Source organism: Pseudopodoces humilis, chromosome 9, assembly GCF_049639895.1.
Source record: "Pseudopodoces humilis isolate 2021_Gansu_Grassland_sample_001 chromosome 9, ASM4963989v1, whole genome shotgun sequence".
Taxonomy (NCBI): Eukaryota; Metazoa; Chordata; class Aves; order Passeriformes; family Paridae; genus Pseudopodoces; species Pseudopodoces humilis.
The window spans coordinates 12,249,586-12,265,708 of NC_142208.1; the positions used below are offsets into that span (position 1 = coordinate 12,249,586).

Here is a 16,123-nt window from a genome sequence, read left to right on the forward strand (position 1 = left end):
CAGGACCCCACAGGAAGGGCATGTCAGCCAGCTGTCAGGGTACAGTTTGGCCTTCCTCTCTTGTGAATTGTGTGCTGAACCAGATGAAGTTTTATAACTCTGCTCAAGGCGATTTGGGCCAGGACAGTTTCTGGAAAATTATTTCATATTATTGTGAAGAGGAAAAAACATTTCCTTTCATTTCACCATGAAGAGAATGGTGCTGAAAAGGTGGAGAAGAGCAATATTTAATTGTCTTGCCCACTGTTCCACACCAGTTTCTATGCTTTTTGTAACTAACCATCATACAGTCCTCCAGTTCACCCCACAAATGAAGCCATCCTTACAACTAAAAGAAATAACTGTCTTTCCTTTTTTTGTGCGCTCCTTCATCTGTGCACATGAATACCATTTTCCAAAATCCAGGAAACACTTTTCCAATTAATTTCAAAACAACAGCCAAAGAAGCAGAATGAGTAAAAGCATTAGAAAAATGAGCTGCTCTGCCTTGACCCAACGTGACACAGTGAGTCCCAACAAGTAGTTTGTGACAGCAGCCACCCCAGAGATAGCCAATCCACTGGTGACCTCCCATTTGGCGTCTCATGCTTCAAGTCTTCAAGCTCTGTGTGATCCTGCTCACCCTGCAGTCAAAGGAAAGCATTTAACTCTCTGAGCGGATGGGTTTTTTCCTTCATGTATTAAATCCTTGCACCTTTTTTAGCTTCAGTGATTTGGGATTGATGCTTTCAGGCAGACAAGCCGCCCTCACCCAGAGGGAAGCATGTCTGCAACCCAAAGGGATGTGGGAGCCCAGCTCAGAGCCAGGGCAGCTGCGTGCACTTCATCCCCCCCAAGACGTGTCAGTGACAAGAGCCCGAGAGCTGCAGCCACGCCAGCAGAGTCCTGCAGAGGCTGGGGGCAGACACCCTGAGCCCCACGGGGGCACAGCTGCTGCATGGGGGACACAAGCTGGTGATGGTCAGCAAACCTTGTGCGTGCCAGGAGTTCAGTTCCTCGGCAGCTGTGCATTTCGCTGGTAGGTTGGTTGGAAAGAAGATGGTATTGAGGCGTGATTTTAGGCTGGCGATTGACAGGCAATCAAAGGTGTGCTCTTGCTAGAGACTGGGGAGTTACTTCAGCCCGGGGCGAGCCCGGCTGGCTGTCAGAGCTGGTCTGCAGACATCCCAATGCCCAGGTAAGGAAGCAACACATGTTGAAGAAGCAGCACATGTGTTCTCTGTTCCCTGTGACAACCAGCAGCAGCGACAGCGCTGCCACCGTAACATCCCCCGAGCACACCACGCTGCCTGCCCCACGGCCAGCCCTCAGCTGGGGAAGGACAGGCAGCAATGGCCACAGCCTGCATCTCTCATCACCCCCGGGGAGCAGCACCTGCAGGGCCGGCAGCCTGCAGCTCTGCATGCAGCCCTGCCCTGGGGCCGCTGCTGGGAGCGCAGGGCAGTGGAGCTTTCAGAGAGCAGATCTGAGCACTCCTCCTCCTCTTCCTCACAGGGCACGACAAAGCTCTGCCTGCCACCCACTGACCCCAGGGAGCAGCAGTCACGACCACATGTTCTATCAGTGAACTAAATTGCAGCTTTCCGCAGGTTTCTGCTGCGGGGTGGAGGCAGCAGGGATCTCAGGGGACTGATCTGTGCGGCCTCAGCAGGAGTCAAGGCAGAGCTCTCTCCCTTGCTTGACATCACCGGCCATACGCAGAGGACAGAGGGCGGTGGCAGGCAGGGAGCAGGGAGAGAGGCATCCAAGCCAAGGGATATTTTTTCAGGCGGCTTCCAAGCAGGAACTGCTTGACCTGGAGCACGCACATTGCGCCCTGCAGAATTCGCCGCAGCTCCCAATGCCAGGTGCCTGCACAGACCCACGAGTAATCTCCAAGACCTCTCTTGTCAGCCCCCGCTCACCAGCGCTGCCGACACCCAGCCGGGCAGCGATCCCTGGTTTCCCCGCTGCTCAGGGCCAGCCTGTTGTGTGCATCCAGCAGTGAGTCAGGGGCCAGGGTTAGTGGGTTAAGAGCTCTGTAACGTGGTCAGCTCGGGGCGGGGAGCCGGGCTGCAGCCAGGCTTTGGGTGTAGCTCCGCGCTGGCCCGGGCCGTGACCCTTCCACCCTGTCCAGCCTTGGTGCCGCTGCACACTCCTCCCTGGAGCTGTGCAGTCCCCTACCGAGCAAGGGCCAGACCAAAGAATGCAAAGCTTCAGCTTCTGCAGTTTAGGCAAGGAAGTGTTCTTTAAAAAATTGCAGAAAAGCCTTTATAGGATCTTGGCAACACCAGCAAAGCATGTGAGAGGCTGCACGGCTGAGGCTGCGTGCTGGCATCCCCCAGCTTTTAATGTACAGAATCACGCAGCTTTCTCAAAGGACGCTTCGCACTTTGTTTGGCCTTGGCAGCCATCAAGCTAATAGCAACGCTGCTTCCAAAAAAATAAAATTCCAACCAAGCACTGACTTTTGGCAGGGAAGAAAAAACCTAAGATACTGCATCATTTGGAGCATGCACTGTTTAGTACTAACGCAAAATTTATTGCTCTGGCAAAACCTAAACATTAGCAGCTGCTGCCTCCTCCTCACACTCCCCTGCATCTCCAAGGATCTCGTGTCAGCTGTGGCGGTGGTGGGAGCAGCCAGTCCCCCCCCGGGCTCCTCCTCGGGCCGGTCCCGGCGGGGCAGCTGCCACACATCACTGACAGATTGCCTTGGGCTGGCCGCTGCTGCAGAGACACCGGCGACACGAAAGCCTCCCGGGAGGAAAGTGTAACCAGCTGGGGATGAGGTAGGAGTGGAGGGGGAGAGCGCGAGCAGGAAAACCACAAGACTCTTGCGCCTGCTAAAAATGATTCCCACCCAGTAATTTTAGCAGCTGTTGTGTTCTTCTGCCTACCTTCCTGGATGAATTTTAAGTAGGAGGTGAGTGAAAATGAGAATGGTGACAAAATTTCCCGCCCCACCCCCCCCCCTCCAAAACCTCTGTATCTGCACATTTTTAACTTCTCCTTGATCCCAACTTAAAGACACAGTCAGTTATTTTTCCCTAATTAAGTGGGTTTTGTCCTGGCTGGTAAAAAGGAACAAAAATTCACACCAATATTTCCCAAGGCTGGTTAAAAATAGTGACCTGTCAGGGAAGGATGGAGTGACACAATACCTCTGGTCCACCCCTGCACCCCTCAGACCTGCAGGGCCAGGATATGGTTGTGAAAAGAAATATGGCTTTCTAATAAATAAGAAATGAAGGGAGCCATGAAGCCATTGCTTCCTCCCACCAGGTGAAGGAGGACTTCAGCATGTGCTAGAGTGGGTCCCAGCCTCTGCAGGGAGGTGCCCCAAGGAGCAGCTGCACAGGGAGGTCACTGTGCCTGTCCCCTCACCCACAGGTGCAGTGGCTGTGCTCTGGAGGAAGGGGAAGGACACCTGGAGAAGCCCTCTCAGAGCCCTGTGGTTAAGCAGGTGCTCTGCTGAAATGCACACAGAACTCACAGCAAGGGCTGCTGGAAGGGAGCTGACATTTACACACAACCTGAGTTTCAATCCCCAGAAATATACATATGAATAAGGAACACAAGCTAACCCCAAGCAAAGTGCATGGAGTGCTACCAACCCAGAGGAAGACTGCAGCAGCAGTTCTAGAGCCTGAAGTTCAGTTACCTGCTCATTTACACTGCTCTTTCCCAGGACCTTTGGGACTTGAACATTTCACTGAATTCCTGAGATGATGAGGTGTGCTGCTGACCACATTATCTTCTATTCTTCTCAAACTCTATCAATCCAACAGTGATTGAATTTTAGGGGTTTGTTCACTTAATCAGCTAATAAATAACACTTTGGAGTCAACATTATCCTCTGATATGGTTGCACTGAACTCAAGCCAAGACCACAAGCAATTATATTTCCAGCTATGGAGTTCTGCACCACTGACAGAGCAACAGGTACTGACAACCTTCTGCAGCAAGGTCCCTCAAATCTTTCTCATTTAGATGTGGCATTTGCAGACAAACAAGTTTGTCTTCATCCAGATCCCCTTAAACAGCATCAGCTCCTTCTAACTCACAGTTACCTCCCTTCCTCTTCCACCACTTAGAGCTCACAGTGAGGCTCCTCCTGCACCCCACAGCTCTTAAATCACACCCTTGCCAGTTCCTGACACCCTTGACCTCAGCTCTGATGAAAGTGAAAAAAGTCCCTCTTTGCTCTCATTTGCCTCCCAAAGCAGTGAACCACCTGGCTCTCCAGGAGCAGCCTTTCTGTCCTACAGCTCCCAGGGCACTAAGTGGCCTGTGCTGGAGCCAGAGCTCCTTCTCTTGGAGTATCTGGGGAGAAGGAAAAACCTCTGCTGCTATCCATGTGCTTTTGTCTGCCCTTGCCCAGCTGGCTACTACTGGGAAAACCAATTTTGCTCACAAGCAGCAAAGTGTCCTCAGTCCCCTCCCACAAGGATGGAAATTAAGAACTGGGGACTGAGGCAGCGGCTGAGGCAGCCTGAGGCATGGCACAGCACGGCCCTGATGTGGGGCTCCCAGACCTCAGCCAGGGCAAGGGGAAAAAGTTATGTGGGAGAGGCACTTGTGCCTTCCTGATGCTGTGGCTCTTTTCTCTCCCATGTCTAGCAGCTCACCCACAGGGTGCAGGCTGTGGGTGGGTGCAGTGCCCCACGACAGATATAGGGACCACATGGAGGCAGGAGAGCAAGGAAAAGGTGTATCCAGAGCTGTACTGGAAAAATCAGAGCTAGTACTGGTGAGGGAATGTCAAAAGGCTCAGGACAATTGTTGCCAAGGTTCAGTTTTCAGTTCAATAATGCAACAAATTGATGTTTTGGGCTGTGAAGATCCAGGACAAAAGTTCACCTGTGACCAGCTGGTCTATACAATGTTTTTAACAGTCAGACCCAATTAAGAAATCTGCAGTTCAAGATTTGAAAGTTTTTCACTTGAAGGTCAATGGCTTTTTAGCCTGGTTACTTCTAAATTGGATAGAATGTGCTTGTCCAACTACAATTTCTCAGCTAGCAGCAGGACATGCAAATTTGCCTTGAAATGTCATGAAAAATGATTTGTACTCTCAGTAATTCACTTCTTTGAGGTTCTGATTGTTGATATATTGCTACCAGCAGAGTATACAGCATTACAAAAGAGAACAACACTTTGTACCTCAAATGTCTTGACTTCAAAGCATTTAAACTTTATAAACAAAGAGACATAGCCTCAGTCTAGCACCAAAGAAAGCAATTTATGTAAGCAGAAAGCCTGGAACAAATAATTAAAACATGAGACTAAACAAAAACATTTGTGAGTTTGTTGAAACAACTTTGAAATATAAACTCATTTTTTCTGTGTATATTTACTTGCACTTTACCTAAGGGTGTGCTTTCTTACTTGTGTTGCATCTGGAAGCACATCAGTGGTAGCCACGTGAAGCTCTCGGCAGGCTCTTTTCCTGGAGTGCCCCAGCCTCATTCCAGAGGCAGTCTGGATGTGTCAACCTCTCTGCCAGTGTACAAAATTTATTTTAAACATCCAGGTGAAAAAATGGCAGTAGCGCACCTGCCATCCCTCAGCTTTTCTCAGAGCCACAGCTCCACAGTTAAGTGGAGCTCTTCTGTGACCTATTAGAGTTTAGGATTTCTAAACATCAGTTCCACAAAAAACTGTTCTGGACGATATACTCAGCTTCAACATCTTCCATCACACTTCAGTAAGCCACTGCTTACAGAGCACAGCAGCGTACAATGCACAGCTGCGGCTGGGAAAGGCACTGCTTTACTAATTTGTCTTCTCATCCCGCAGGAGCTGAAGCAGCCGCTCAGGGATGGTGGGCACAAGAGACACAGCGGCAGCGCTGGGGGCTTCAGTAAGGCGGGGAGGCAGCTGGGCGCACCCCGAGCGGCACAAGGAGCCTGCGGGCGGCCGGCCGCTGACCCCGGGCTCGAACCCGCGACCCCGGCACGGCCCGCCACTGCCGCGGGCGCCTGGCGCCACCTGCCGGGCAGCGGGACCCGGACACCGAGCGCTGTCACCGGGCCCGACAGGGACAGACAGACAGACAGGACACCGAGTACTGTCACCGGGCCCGACAGGGACAGACAGACAGACAGGAGACCGAGTACTGTCACCGGGCCCGACAGGGACAGACAGACAGGACACCGAGTCCTGTCACCGGGCCCGACAGGGACAGACAGACAGGACACCGAGTCCTGTCACCGGGCCCGACAGGGACAGACAGACAGGACACCGAGAGCTGTGACCCAGCAGGACACGGTCAGACGGAACACCAAGTGCTGTGACCCAGCAGGATACAGACAGACAGACAGAACACCGAGTGCTGTGACCCAGAAGGATACAGACAGACAGACAGAACAGCGAGTGCTGTGAGCCGGCAGGACACGGACAGACAGACAGGGACAGACGGAACAGCGAGTGCTGTGAGCCGGCAGGACAGCTATTTTAGCCCAGCAGCAAGAGGCACAGCAATGCACCATCACCCCCTCTCTTGCTGGCTGTACCCGAATGACACCATGGCTTAGTATCAGATTCAAGACAGGAACAGACATTTTTTTCTGGTAGTATAAGTGTATTTAATAATTTTCATATACAAATTAAGAGAATGCAAAAAAATAGTTATTGTATCCAAGTGAAACAAGCCAAACCATCACAATTTAATATTTAAAAAATATTACAGAGATTAAGCAGCTACAGTGGAAAGAATAAAAAGCTTTTTAATTCCATTTTTGTGAAATTACTTCTAAATACTACCTTGCACTCATGAGTGTAGCCCTCAGTGCAAAAATATCCAGTACAAAATAGTTTTAAGCCCATGTATTATCATCCTGCAATGAAAATAAACTCACATTTGAAGAAAACCATCACATTTTTCTCTAATGACATTATTGCACAAAACAATCATATGATTTTTCCCACAATCATTGATACTTTACAGCCTTAGTGATTCCAAAGGCAATGGTGTGAGGTTCCAATGTTTGCTGCTGCTCAAGCATGCCATACAGAACATACATCTTGCTTTTTACAAATGAAATGTCTTTAGCTGATCACCTGAATTCTTTCCTTCTTATGCATAAACCCCAACAATAATGATTTTGCTGCACTGATTAGGCCTTGTGATTGATTCTGTGATGACCAATTCTGACTGATGATAATGATGCATAAGAAGAAATCATAATCCAAGTAATACCCAAGTTGTGCTGACTTCACAGGATCAACATGACAAAAAGGCAATCAAACCTATTTCTCACTCAAGCAGGTTCACTATACTGGTTATATTCTCCAAGTACAAAAATAGGCCATATATTGAGAACTGAGCTGCATTCCTCACAGAACCAGATCCCAGAGCAGAAGCACACTTCAAGTTCACAGTTCCATAACAAAAAAAGTCCTGAGATCCTTTGGCTGGATTGAGGTGAGGTCTTATTGCCAGGCAGAGCTTCAGTATTAGCCTAACTCAACCTAAAGCAATTTACTTAACCCAAAAGTCAAATTGCTCCACTGAAGCAAGTAAGGTAGAGTTGATTTTTCATAACTAGTCTGAGACTATAAGAAAGACTAAACCAGAATTAATTTTTAAGAAACCCACAGTTGCTCATTAAAGCTATAGGACAGAATTTAACTGAGACACAAAGAAAATGCCAGTGTTGTTGCAGACAGCCTTGAGAGCACTGGTCAGTAGCACTGCTTCAAAATGATGAGATGGACAACAGAAGCAGCATTTCTTAGCACCAAAGGAAACATAGCATTTCTCCATTTACACCTAACCCCCAAGTGCAGAATGCGTGCTGTCAACTCCAGCACCCATTCTAACACCTGAAACATCCAAATACTAAGGACAGTATCAATACTGCAGTCAGGTACACCCTGGGTGACTTTAGCACTTCTTGCAAAACACAAGGGGACTCTACCAAACCAGTGTGACTACCATGGTGGTGCAGTTACAACATGCTTCAGTTATTATTTTATGGTTTTAATCAATATTATTCAATAGAAGTATAAAAGTTGGACCAAGTTAAATAAAAGACATGTTTCCACAGGTGCTACTCCTGAGACAAGAAATGTTTGGGTGTTTTGATGATTCATTTTTCACAGCATCCAAGTTGTCATGAAGGGTGGGACAAAAGGTTAAGATATCTGGCCGCAGTCAGTAACGACAATCTTTTTAGAGGGCTTTCCACTCTTGGAACCAAAGCTCTCGATTTTTTTCACCACATCCATTCCTTCCTTTACATGCCCAAAAACAACGTGCTTTCCATCTAGCCTGTAAAACAAATACACAAAGGCAGTTTTACTTAAAACAGCATAAAGACAGTGTTAGCAGATCTTCATAGCTCTCACCTACTGACCAAAGGCAGCCTTTGTTTGCTATGGCAAAGGCTCAACTGCCTTTCAAGTGACAAGAAGGTTTATAACATGACTTTAGCTCTGAACCTTAGAAACATTCTGAGGGATAGCAGCCTTGTTGCTGTCATAGCCCTTCCTCCCTCAAGTAACAAAACAAATTTAATTTCCACTGAAATAAAGTAATTTGGAAATAACAAAAGAAAGAACCAACCAAGCAAGCAAACAAAAAAATATCAACCCACAAGCAACACACAAAAGAACAATTCTAAGAAAACCCCAAACCCTCAGATTCAGGCATCAATTACTGAGGTTAATCTGCAAGGCTGAGAACCTACCAGTCAGTTTTTGCAGTGCAAATGAAGAACTGGGATCCGTTTGTGTTGGGTCCTGCATTGGCCATTGAAAGAACACCTGGAACAGCAGCAGCAGCTCGTTAGACTGGTGTAACAAGTATGCAGTGGAAAAGACACTTTTCCTCTGCACATTTAGACTATGAGAGATTGAGAGATGTGATGGTCTCACAGTATCTCCAAATCATTTCTAATGCCAACTTCTTGCCTTGGACTATTCCCTCCTGCCCAGCCTCCCTTGGTTCCAGAGCAAGTGTTAGCAATGTAATTAGCTGTACACGCCCTGAAGGCAATGAACACGATCTAACCTCTCCTGTGGTTCAACAGCAGCAGTCTCCTGGGACAAGGAAGTAACAGCATAAAAAAAAAGAAACTATAGAATTCAATCAGATATTCTTCTGTATGGCCTTTCCTTTGCTTTTTCTGGCTTTAATTTGTGCTTAAAAGGACATACCTATGTTACCTACTAAATAAGAAACCTCAGATTGCTTTGCTTTACTTCTGCAGTAATCTTCCAAGTAAAAACTGAAGTCTGTGACTTATGAAAGCAGTAATTTCACCTTTGGAGAATTTTTAAGCTCCTTGTGAGCTGACATATAGTTGTAGAGCAGTCCACTCAAATAAGCATATGCCCTGGACAACACAATGTTAAATTTCTCTGATATTTCTGTAATTACCAAGTGACCTGCAAATTTAAAAAACCCTATTTTTTAAAAAAGCATCTTCATGAACAATGCTTCATTATAGGTTGTAGTCATCAGAAGGTAAAAAGAACATGTTCATTTACCAGGTCCTATGTGCTTAAGTATGAAGTTTTCATCTGGAAATCTACTGCCATAGATGGATTTTCCACCAGTTCCATTATGATTTGTAAAGTCACCACCCTGAAACAGAAATGGATATTAACTCTACTAGCACACATGGATTATTTTGTATCAAAAGCAACGCTACTGCAATACACACACTTACTCTAATTTAAAAGTGACAACATCAACAAATTTTCTTCAGGTTAAGGATAAGCATGGCCACTCAATTTAGAACCATGTAACTAGATGAAGGCAGTCAGGGCTAAAAGTGAATTTCTGCTCCATGTATTGCTGATATTGCCCAACTGTCATCCATAACTCAAAAAACCATCTCTCTGTGTTACCAGCCTTTCTCCCAAAAGTGATGCAATAAACAGCAGTAATTTTAAGAAACACCTCAAAGGCCTCAAAACCAAATCACCTAAATTCATTACCATAGGCAAGACCTCCCAGCTCCTTTCTCCCCCCTCCCTTCTTCCAACAGGTATAAACACTGGTCAGGAGCTCCATTATTGCCCTCTGCTATTTCTAGGTTTTGTTTGTTACACCAGAGCTATGTTAAGCTTATGTTAGCTGACTCCATGCTGCTTGCCAGAAGAGATGTGACCACCTGTCTCAGGTTAAACACAAAAAACCAGCTCAAACAAAAACCACAGCCACGGTGACTCGTGAAGGTGGCTCCTAACCACTTCTCCCAGCCACAAGCCATGTCCTCTGCAGCAGTGCCAGAGAGAACTCATACCCAACAGGTATTGCATGTGACCTTCAGCTTCTCCTTGTCACCCTGACTAACTTCCTACAGGTGGTGTCACAGCTACTGCTGTGCAGTCCCAGAACTATGCGCTGCATGCCATGTGGAGACATGGAATTGCCGAGTCCCGGATATGATGGCCTTCAATTAGTCCATTCCAACAGCCTGAATCACATTAACAAACCATCTCAACAAATGCAGAAGTCACTGTTTTCTCTCACTTGACAATTGCTGAAACCTATGACAGTATTTCCACTTCAGCAATGACCTCTGAGTAATTCCTAAACATCGATTCATTCTCTCACCGTACCAGAATCAGCCATCTAGCATCCTGATTTCCAGTCCATCTGGGGGGAAAAAGCAGGGCAGGCAGGCAGAACAGACTTACACGGAACTTCACAAATTCATGACAAAATTCAAAGTAGGGTTGGTATTTTTTTTTTAATATTTATGTATTTCTGATCCCAGAAAGACTTCTAAACTCAATCCCTCTGTCAGTATCACAAAATCTTAGTTTGCATTTGAAAGGCAGGAAAACACACCTGTCCCCTTTTTTCTTCTCAGAAATAGGTCATGCAACTAGGGCCTCTTGTTCCAACAGATGTGTTTTTTTGCTTAAAAAAATAATTGAGGATGGGAGACCATCATTCATCAGTTAATAAACAAAGCATTTTTACTTATAACCTTCAAACTTTAAAATTTTCTCACTTTTTTTACAAAGCCATTCAACAATGCAATGTTGTTGAAATGCTGCCTTTTTTAAGGTAAAGAGGACCACCATGAATCCAGTGCACTACAGCAGCTCCACCCTGCTCATCTGCCAAGCACAGCAGAAAAAGCAGCTTTCAAAAAGGTTTGTTGTTATTTTAGTTGCTCCTGTTTAAGAAAAAAATGTTAATATGCATGGGCTCTTATCCAGAATTTCCAAAGATCTGTTCTTTAAACCAAAACAAAATCCATCTCGGATGCATCATCCCAAAAATCAACCCCAACCAACCCTTCTGGTTTCCTTGTCCCCTCGGCATTACAAAGACATTAAAAAAGAACACTGAAACACATTGTCTATTGTGAACAGATTGTTCTACTGGCAATAAGGAATGGACACATTGTTTGCTTAGCTCAGAACAGTACAGTGATTGTCATTCTACCCATAAATGCTTCTCCCAAGCAAGTGCCATTTTGTCAACTCTGCCCCACACCAAAGTACACTGCTCTGCTACAGCAGAAAGCCTTCAGACAGGCTTTTTGTGACCATCTACATGCAACTTACATTTATTAGTACAAAAGATGAGCTAAACACCAGCCATTGCAAAAAGATCAGCAATGCAAATCATGCTGTCTCTTCTTTGTTTTATTAGGAAAGGTTAGCAGCCTTTTCAAATGTTACTACTAGTCTATTTCTACAAATATCTAAATAATACAAAAATAAATTTAATAACAAAATTTAAAAAAACCCCAACATTACCTGGCACATAAATGAAGGAATCACCCTGTGAAAAGTGGATCCCTTATACCCAAATCCTTTCTCACCAGTACAAAGAGCTCTGAAGTTTTCTGTGGAAACAAAGCATAAAGTACTATATTCTGCAACATATATGGCAATACAAACACAACTAGATTAACCATGTCCCAAGATTATACACTTCAAAAACACTATTGTATCTTTAAAGTATTACCAATCTATTAGTTATTTCCATACTTTAAAAAACCCTGGTTATAAAGCCAAGAAAACAAAGTTTATTTAGCCTCAGGACAGGATACAAATATAAGCCTTTTCCATCTCACCTCCTTCTAATTCTGCTGTGACTCCAATTCCCTGACTTCCCCTACCTTTGCCTGTAGTCACAGGTTTCATTTTCTGATGTTTTTGCCTTTGTTCTTTATAGCAATTGTAAGGAATATGTTTTTTTTTTAAGGATATTTGTCTACTAGGAACTAAAAAGTGAAAGCTTTTTTCAGAATCACTAAATGATCAGATGAGGAAGGAAACAAATGATCAACCACAAGAACTTTCTAAAATGAATGCACTGATCAGCTAGTGACCAGTAAAATAAAACCCTATATACTCTTTGGAAACTCTAAGAAAGACCACCCCTTTGATTTGCCCTTTTCCATTTGCTCTGGAAATGCCATTTTAATGCCAGATAGTATTGCTTTAAACTTATCTATTCATCCCTGTTAAGCCAATATGACCTGTACTATTCTTGGTGCAAACTGCAAAATGAAACTATTTGGAAAAACAACAAATTCCATCTCCTCACTAACATTTCCTATCATATTTCTCCATATAATAAATGGGGATGGAACATGAAAAAATAGTTGTAAAGGGTAAAAAAATCTTCTCATTCCTGCAAATCACAGGCTATAACTTTAGTATTTAAGTATGAAATTCTGAAGATGCTGCCTCACCTGCTGTCTTTGGGACCACGTCAGCTTTCAACTGTTAAAGAAAAACAAATAGACAAATTTATAAGTTAGCCTTTTCAAATGTACATAGAAAAACATTTACATGGGAGACTGGTACAAATGAACCCTCTTCCCAAAGTGGTGAGTTATCTGAAATGACAAGCCATCCAAAAATCCATGAATACCTCAAAACTTTTCCAAGCATTTGGCCACCAATGAAAAATATCCCCTCAACGCAACTTTTAGCCAGTAAATGAAAAGCCACTTGAGCAGCATCTAATGATCTCATTGATCAATACATAATTGAGCAGTAACTAGGAAGAATCTTCACTATGGACCCCCAAGGATCAGAGTGTGGATACAACTACAGAAACCAAACCCCCACACAGAACCAGCTGTTGAAAGTGACAGAAAAGGCAAAGGAAACAGAGGAGCAGAAACTATATATCAAAAAACAAATTATGACGTTACGTAACATTCATAACCAAGGAAAACTTCTGATTTTGATTAATGTAGAACTTTTTACTTATCTTAAAAAGGGACATAAAAGTGGCCATACCAGCCAGACCAAAGTTTTACCTAGCTGGATATCCTGACAGTGACTAGCAGCAGACAACTAGAAACAGCATTGCTGCAGGAAGAATTTAATGTTCCTTCCCTAGGCTACTCTTCTCAGATGGTTCAGATGGCTATAATATGCAGCTGAAGATTACCACAGCTTAGCCAGAGATTCAAGTGATACTGCAATGCATTCATGTTGTCTGTAAACTGGGAACACCAAAAAACTTTAGCATAGAAATTAAATGCTACCACAAGAAATACAGGAACGTTAATGCTAATTTTTTCATAATGCCATCCAGATTTTTCATTAATGAATAAGGAATTTAAAGAGTAGTATTTTTACTATTTATCCCTGAAATGCTACCTCATGAGAGCACAAGAGCTGGAAGAGTCCAGTTGATTCATATGCTAACACCTTCAATAAATAAAAATATACTGGGCTCTAGTCTCAAAGGAACCTCTTCTAGAGAGAACTCTTATTAACTACGTTAAAAAAACCCCAAAATTTCTACAAATACAGCCCCAAGGTGGGTGCTGGAGGCAGAAGGCTACACTGACTTTCCTCAGCAGGCAGAATTCCCTAAGAGCTTCATTCCCTCTCCAGTGTGTGGTTCTGGAGCACAGCCCTCACTCTTTCCCATACACAACGCATCTACCTGAGACACATGCCGGCCCTGAGGTGGCATGTACACATCGTGCTACACGGTGCTCGCGGCGCTTTTTTAGTTTGTAAGAACGTAGATTACAGAAGTTTTCCTCTTCAGGCCTTCTTTACATGGCCGAGTATTTCGGAGACGGGATTTTTAAGGATGGAGCCAGCTGGTACCTGGCTCTTGAGCGTGCTGCCGTCCCAGCAAGTGGAGGCTCGAGGAGGAGGCAGCGCCTCAGGAACCTGACACCCTTAGGATTCAAAAGAATCACACAACGAGCGCCCAGCAAAACATAGGATGAAGCTGAAGGTGCGGCTGAAGGGCTCCACGGGCCGGCTGCCCCCAGAGCAGCAGCCCCCAGCGGGAAAGCGAAGAGTATTTCTGCTTACACACTATGGAAGTGACCTTCCTTCGAGGCCCCCAGCCACAGCAGGGCTCTGCCCTCCCGCGGCTCAGCGAGAGCAGTGCCCTCTCAGCCCCGGTCCGAGCCCTGCCAGCCCCTCCTGGAGGGGCCACACCAGCCGGGAGAAGAGCCCAGAGAGCAGCCAGGCGGTGGCTCCGGCAGGCGAGCGAGCCCCGCCATCCCGCGGACAGCTCTCCCGCCCGCACCGGGGTGTGTGTGCCCTCACCGCGGGCCCTGGAGCCGGCGCTGCCCCGCCGCCCTGACCTTGCCCGCCCCCCGCCGCCATGCCCGGATCCACGCCGCTCTCGGCAGCACCATCCCCGGGCGAGCTGCCCGCAGGCCCCGCGCCCCTACCTCCAGCACGACGCGTCCCAGCGGCTGGTTGTCGGCGCTCACGTCCAAGTACACCACCGGGTTGGGCGAACCGGCGCCGGCCCCGCTGCAGCCGCGGGCACCGGCCGCCCACATGCAGGCGAGCCCCAGCGGCGGCAGCAGGTCCCCGGGCGGGCGAAGCAGGCGGCGGGCGGCGCTCAGCGCCAGCATCCCGCGGGTGTGCAGACCGGGCGCTACAACAAGCGCGGACACACAGACAGACACAAGGACACGCCGCCGCTGCCCCGCGGCCTTTATGGGCTCCGCCGCGGCGCCGCAGCGCCCACTGCCGGCGGCAGCAGCAGCGCAGGACGAGATGGCGGCCGGAGCAGCACGGGCTGAGGCGCCCCGGGGCTGAAGGCGGGGCCCGGGCGGGGCCGAGCGGGCTGAAGTGGGGCTGAAGGCGGGGAGCCGGCAGCCGGCAGCCAGTGTCAGGGGAAAGCCGTGCTCCCCCGGCAGCGGGACGTGCGTGCTCCGGGTGCCCTCAGCGCTGCCCCTCCCCGCCCGCCATTGCACAGGGGTTGTTAGGGGCTATTTTGTGGGGACTCGTTTGTCCACTCGCGTGTAGGTTTTTTTTCACATTTCCTCACAGCTCCCTTACCCCAGGGACCGACGGGGAAGTTTCTGAGATTTCATCATTCCACACAACGCCTCCGGAGAGCGCCTTGGCGGGGAAGGCGACGCAGCTGTCACAGGTGCGGGATAATTGGGATCAGCGGGATAATTGGGATCAGCGGAGTCACGGGCTGCCCGTCACTCCCCGACTGCGCCCCGGGAGTTTCGGCACTGACGCGTCTCGAGACGGGCGGTGTGCCTGAGTCAGCCCGCCCCGCAGCCCCCGGCCGTGCCCTCAGCAGCGCTCCAGGGCCCTGCCTGCGCTTGGGCCGCAAACTGCCCGAGGGACTGCTAGAGAGAGCTACAGCACTCCAGGTTTAATAAGGTGAAACATCGTTCGTGTTTTATGTGAAAGTAACAACAGAGATAATTTTAAGTTTCCCTAATGTAGCAGCTTAGGTGAAAGTACTTAGTACGTATATCAGTCAGATGTTACCTCGAATTCTCCAGTTTCCATCCTGATTCCACATATAAGTACTTCCAAAAGCTCTTTAAATTCTTAATGCCATAAGGTGTCTTAAAAAAATAAAAATAAAATCAAGCGTGTTTCTAATAACTTTCACATTTCTTGTATTATAGAGTTACTCTAATGAAGGTTACAGTAATACAACCATGTGATACAGTATAACAGAATCATACAAAGACAGCTCCTCTGTGAGGAACAGTAAACTGTCGATCCCACCTAAGTTCTTTGTGTCAAGCAGCTAAAAGAACCTTCATCGGTGACATTCACTGAATCAACAGAAAGCTGACAATCAGGGCAGTGCCATGACCACAAAAATCAGGGCAGAGCGATAATGTGCAATTACAGACATCCCTGAGATCCTGGACGAACACCATTTTTCAGGCACACACTCCAGAGAGACCCT

The 16,123-nt window shown here is 46.9% G+C and overlaps 1 protein-coding gene across 1 annotated transcript; it reads right to left on the reverse strand.

Annotated features, from left to right (window-relative positions):
- Positions 1-6,544: 6,544 nt before the first annotated feature.
- On the reverse strand, positions 6,545-14,917 carry PPIF (peptidylprolyl isomerase F). The gene is made up of 6 exons (XM_005520481.3): positions 14,622-14,917; positions 12,657-12,687; positions 11,713-11,801; positions 9,478-9,574; positions 8,676-8,751; positions 6,545-8,257 (listed from the first exon to the last, which is right to left on the reverse strand). Exons 1-6 carry the CDS (start codon positions 14,808-14,810, stop codon positions 8,122-8,124), a joined length of 618 nt encoding a protein of 205 aa, XP_005520538.1. The 5' UTR covers positions 14,811-14,917; the 3' UTR covers positions 6,545-8,121.
- Between the last annotated feature and the right edge of the window lie 1,206 nt (positions 14,918-16,123).

Excerpts from the sequence above, each read along its gene's own strand:
- PPIF (XM_005520481.3), bottom strand. The coding sequence starts at position 14,810 with ATGCTGGCGCTGAGCGCCGCCCGCCGCCTGCTTCGCCCGCCCGGGGAC. Across the intron at positions 11,802-12,656 it reads CGTGGTCCCAAAGACAGCAG|AAAACTTCAGAGCTCTTTGT; the intron begins GTGAGGCAGCAT and ends TTGTTTCCACAG. Across the intron at positions 8,752-9,477 it reads ACTTAAGCACATAGGACCTG|GTGTTCTTTCAATGGCCAAT; the intron begins GTAAATGAACAT and ends CTGCTGTTCCAG.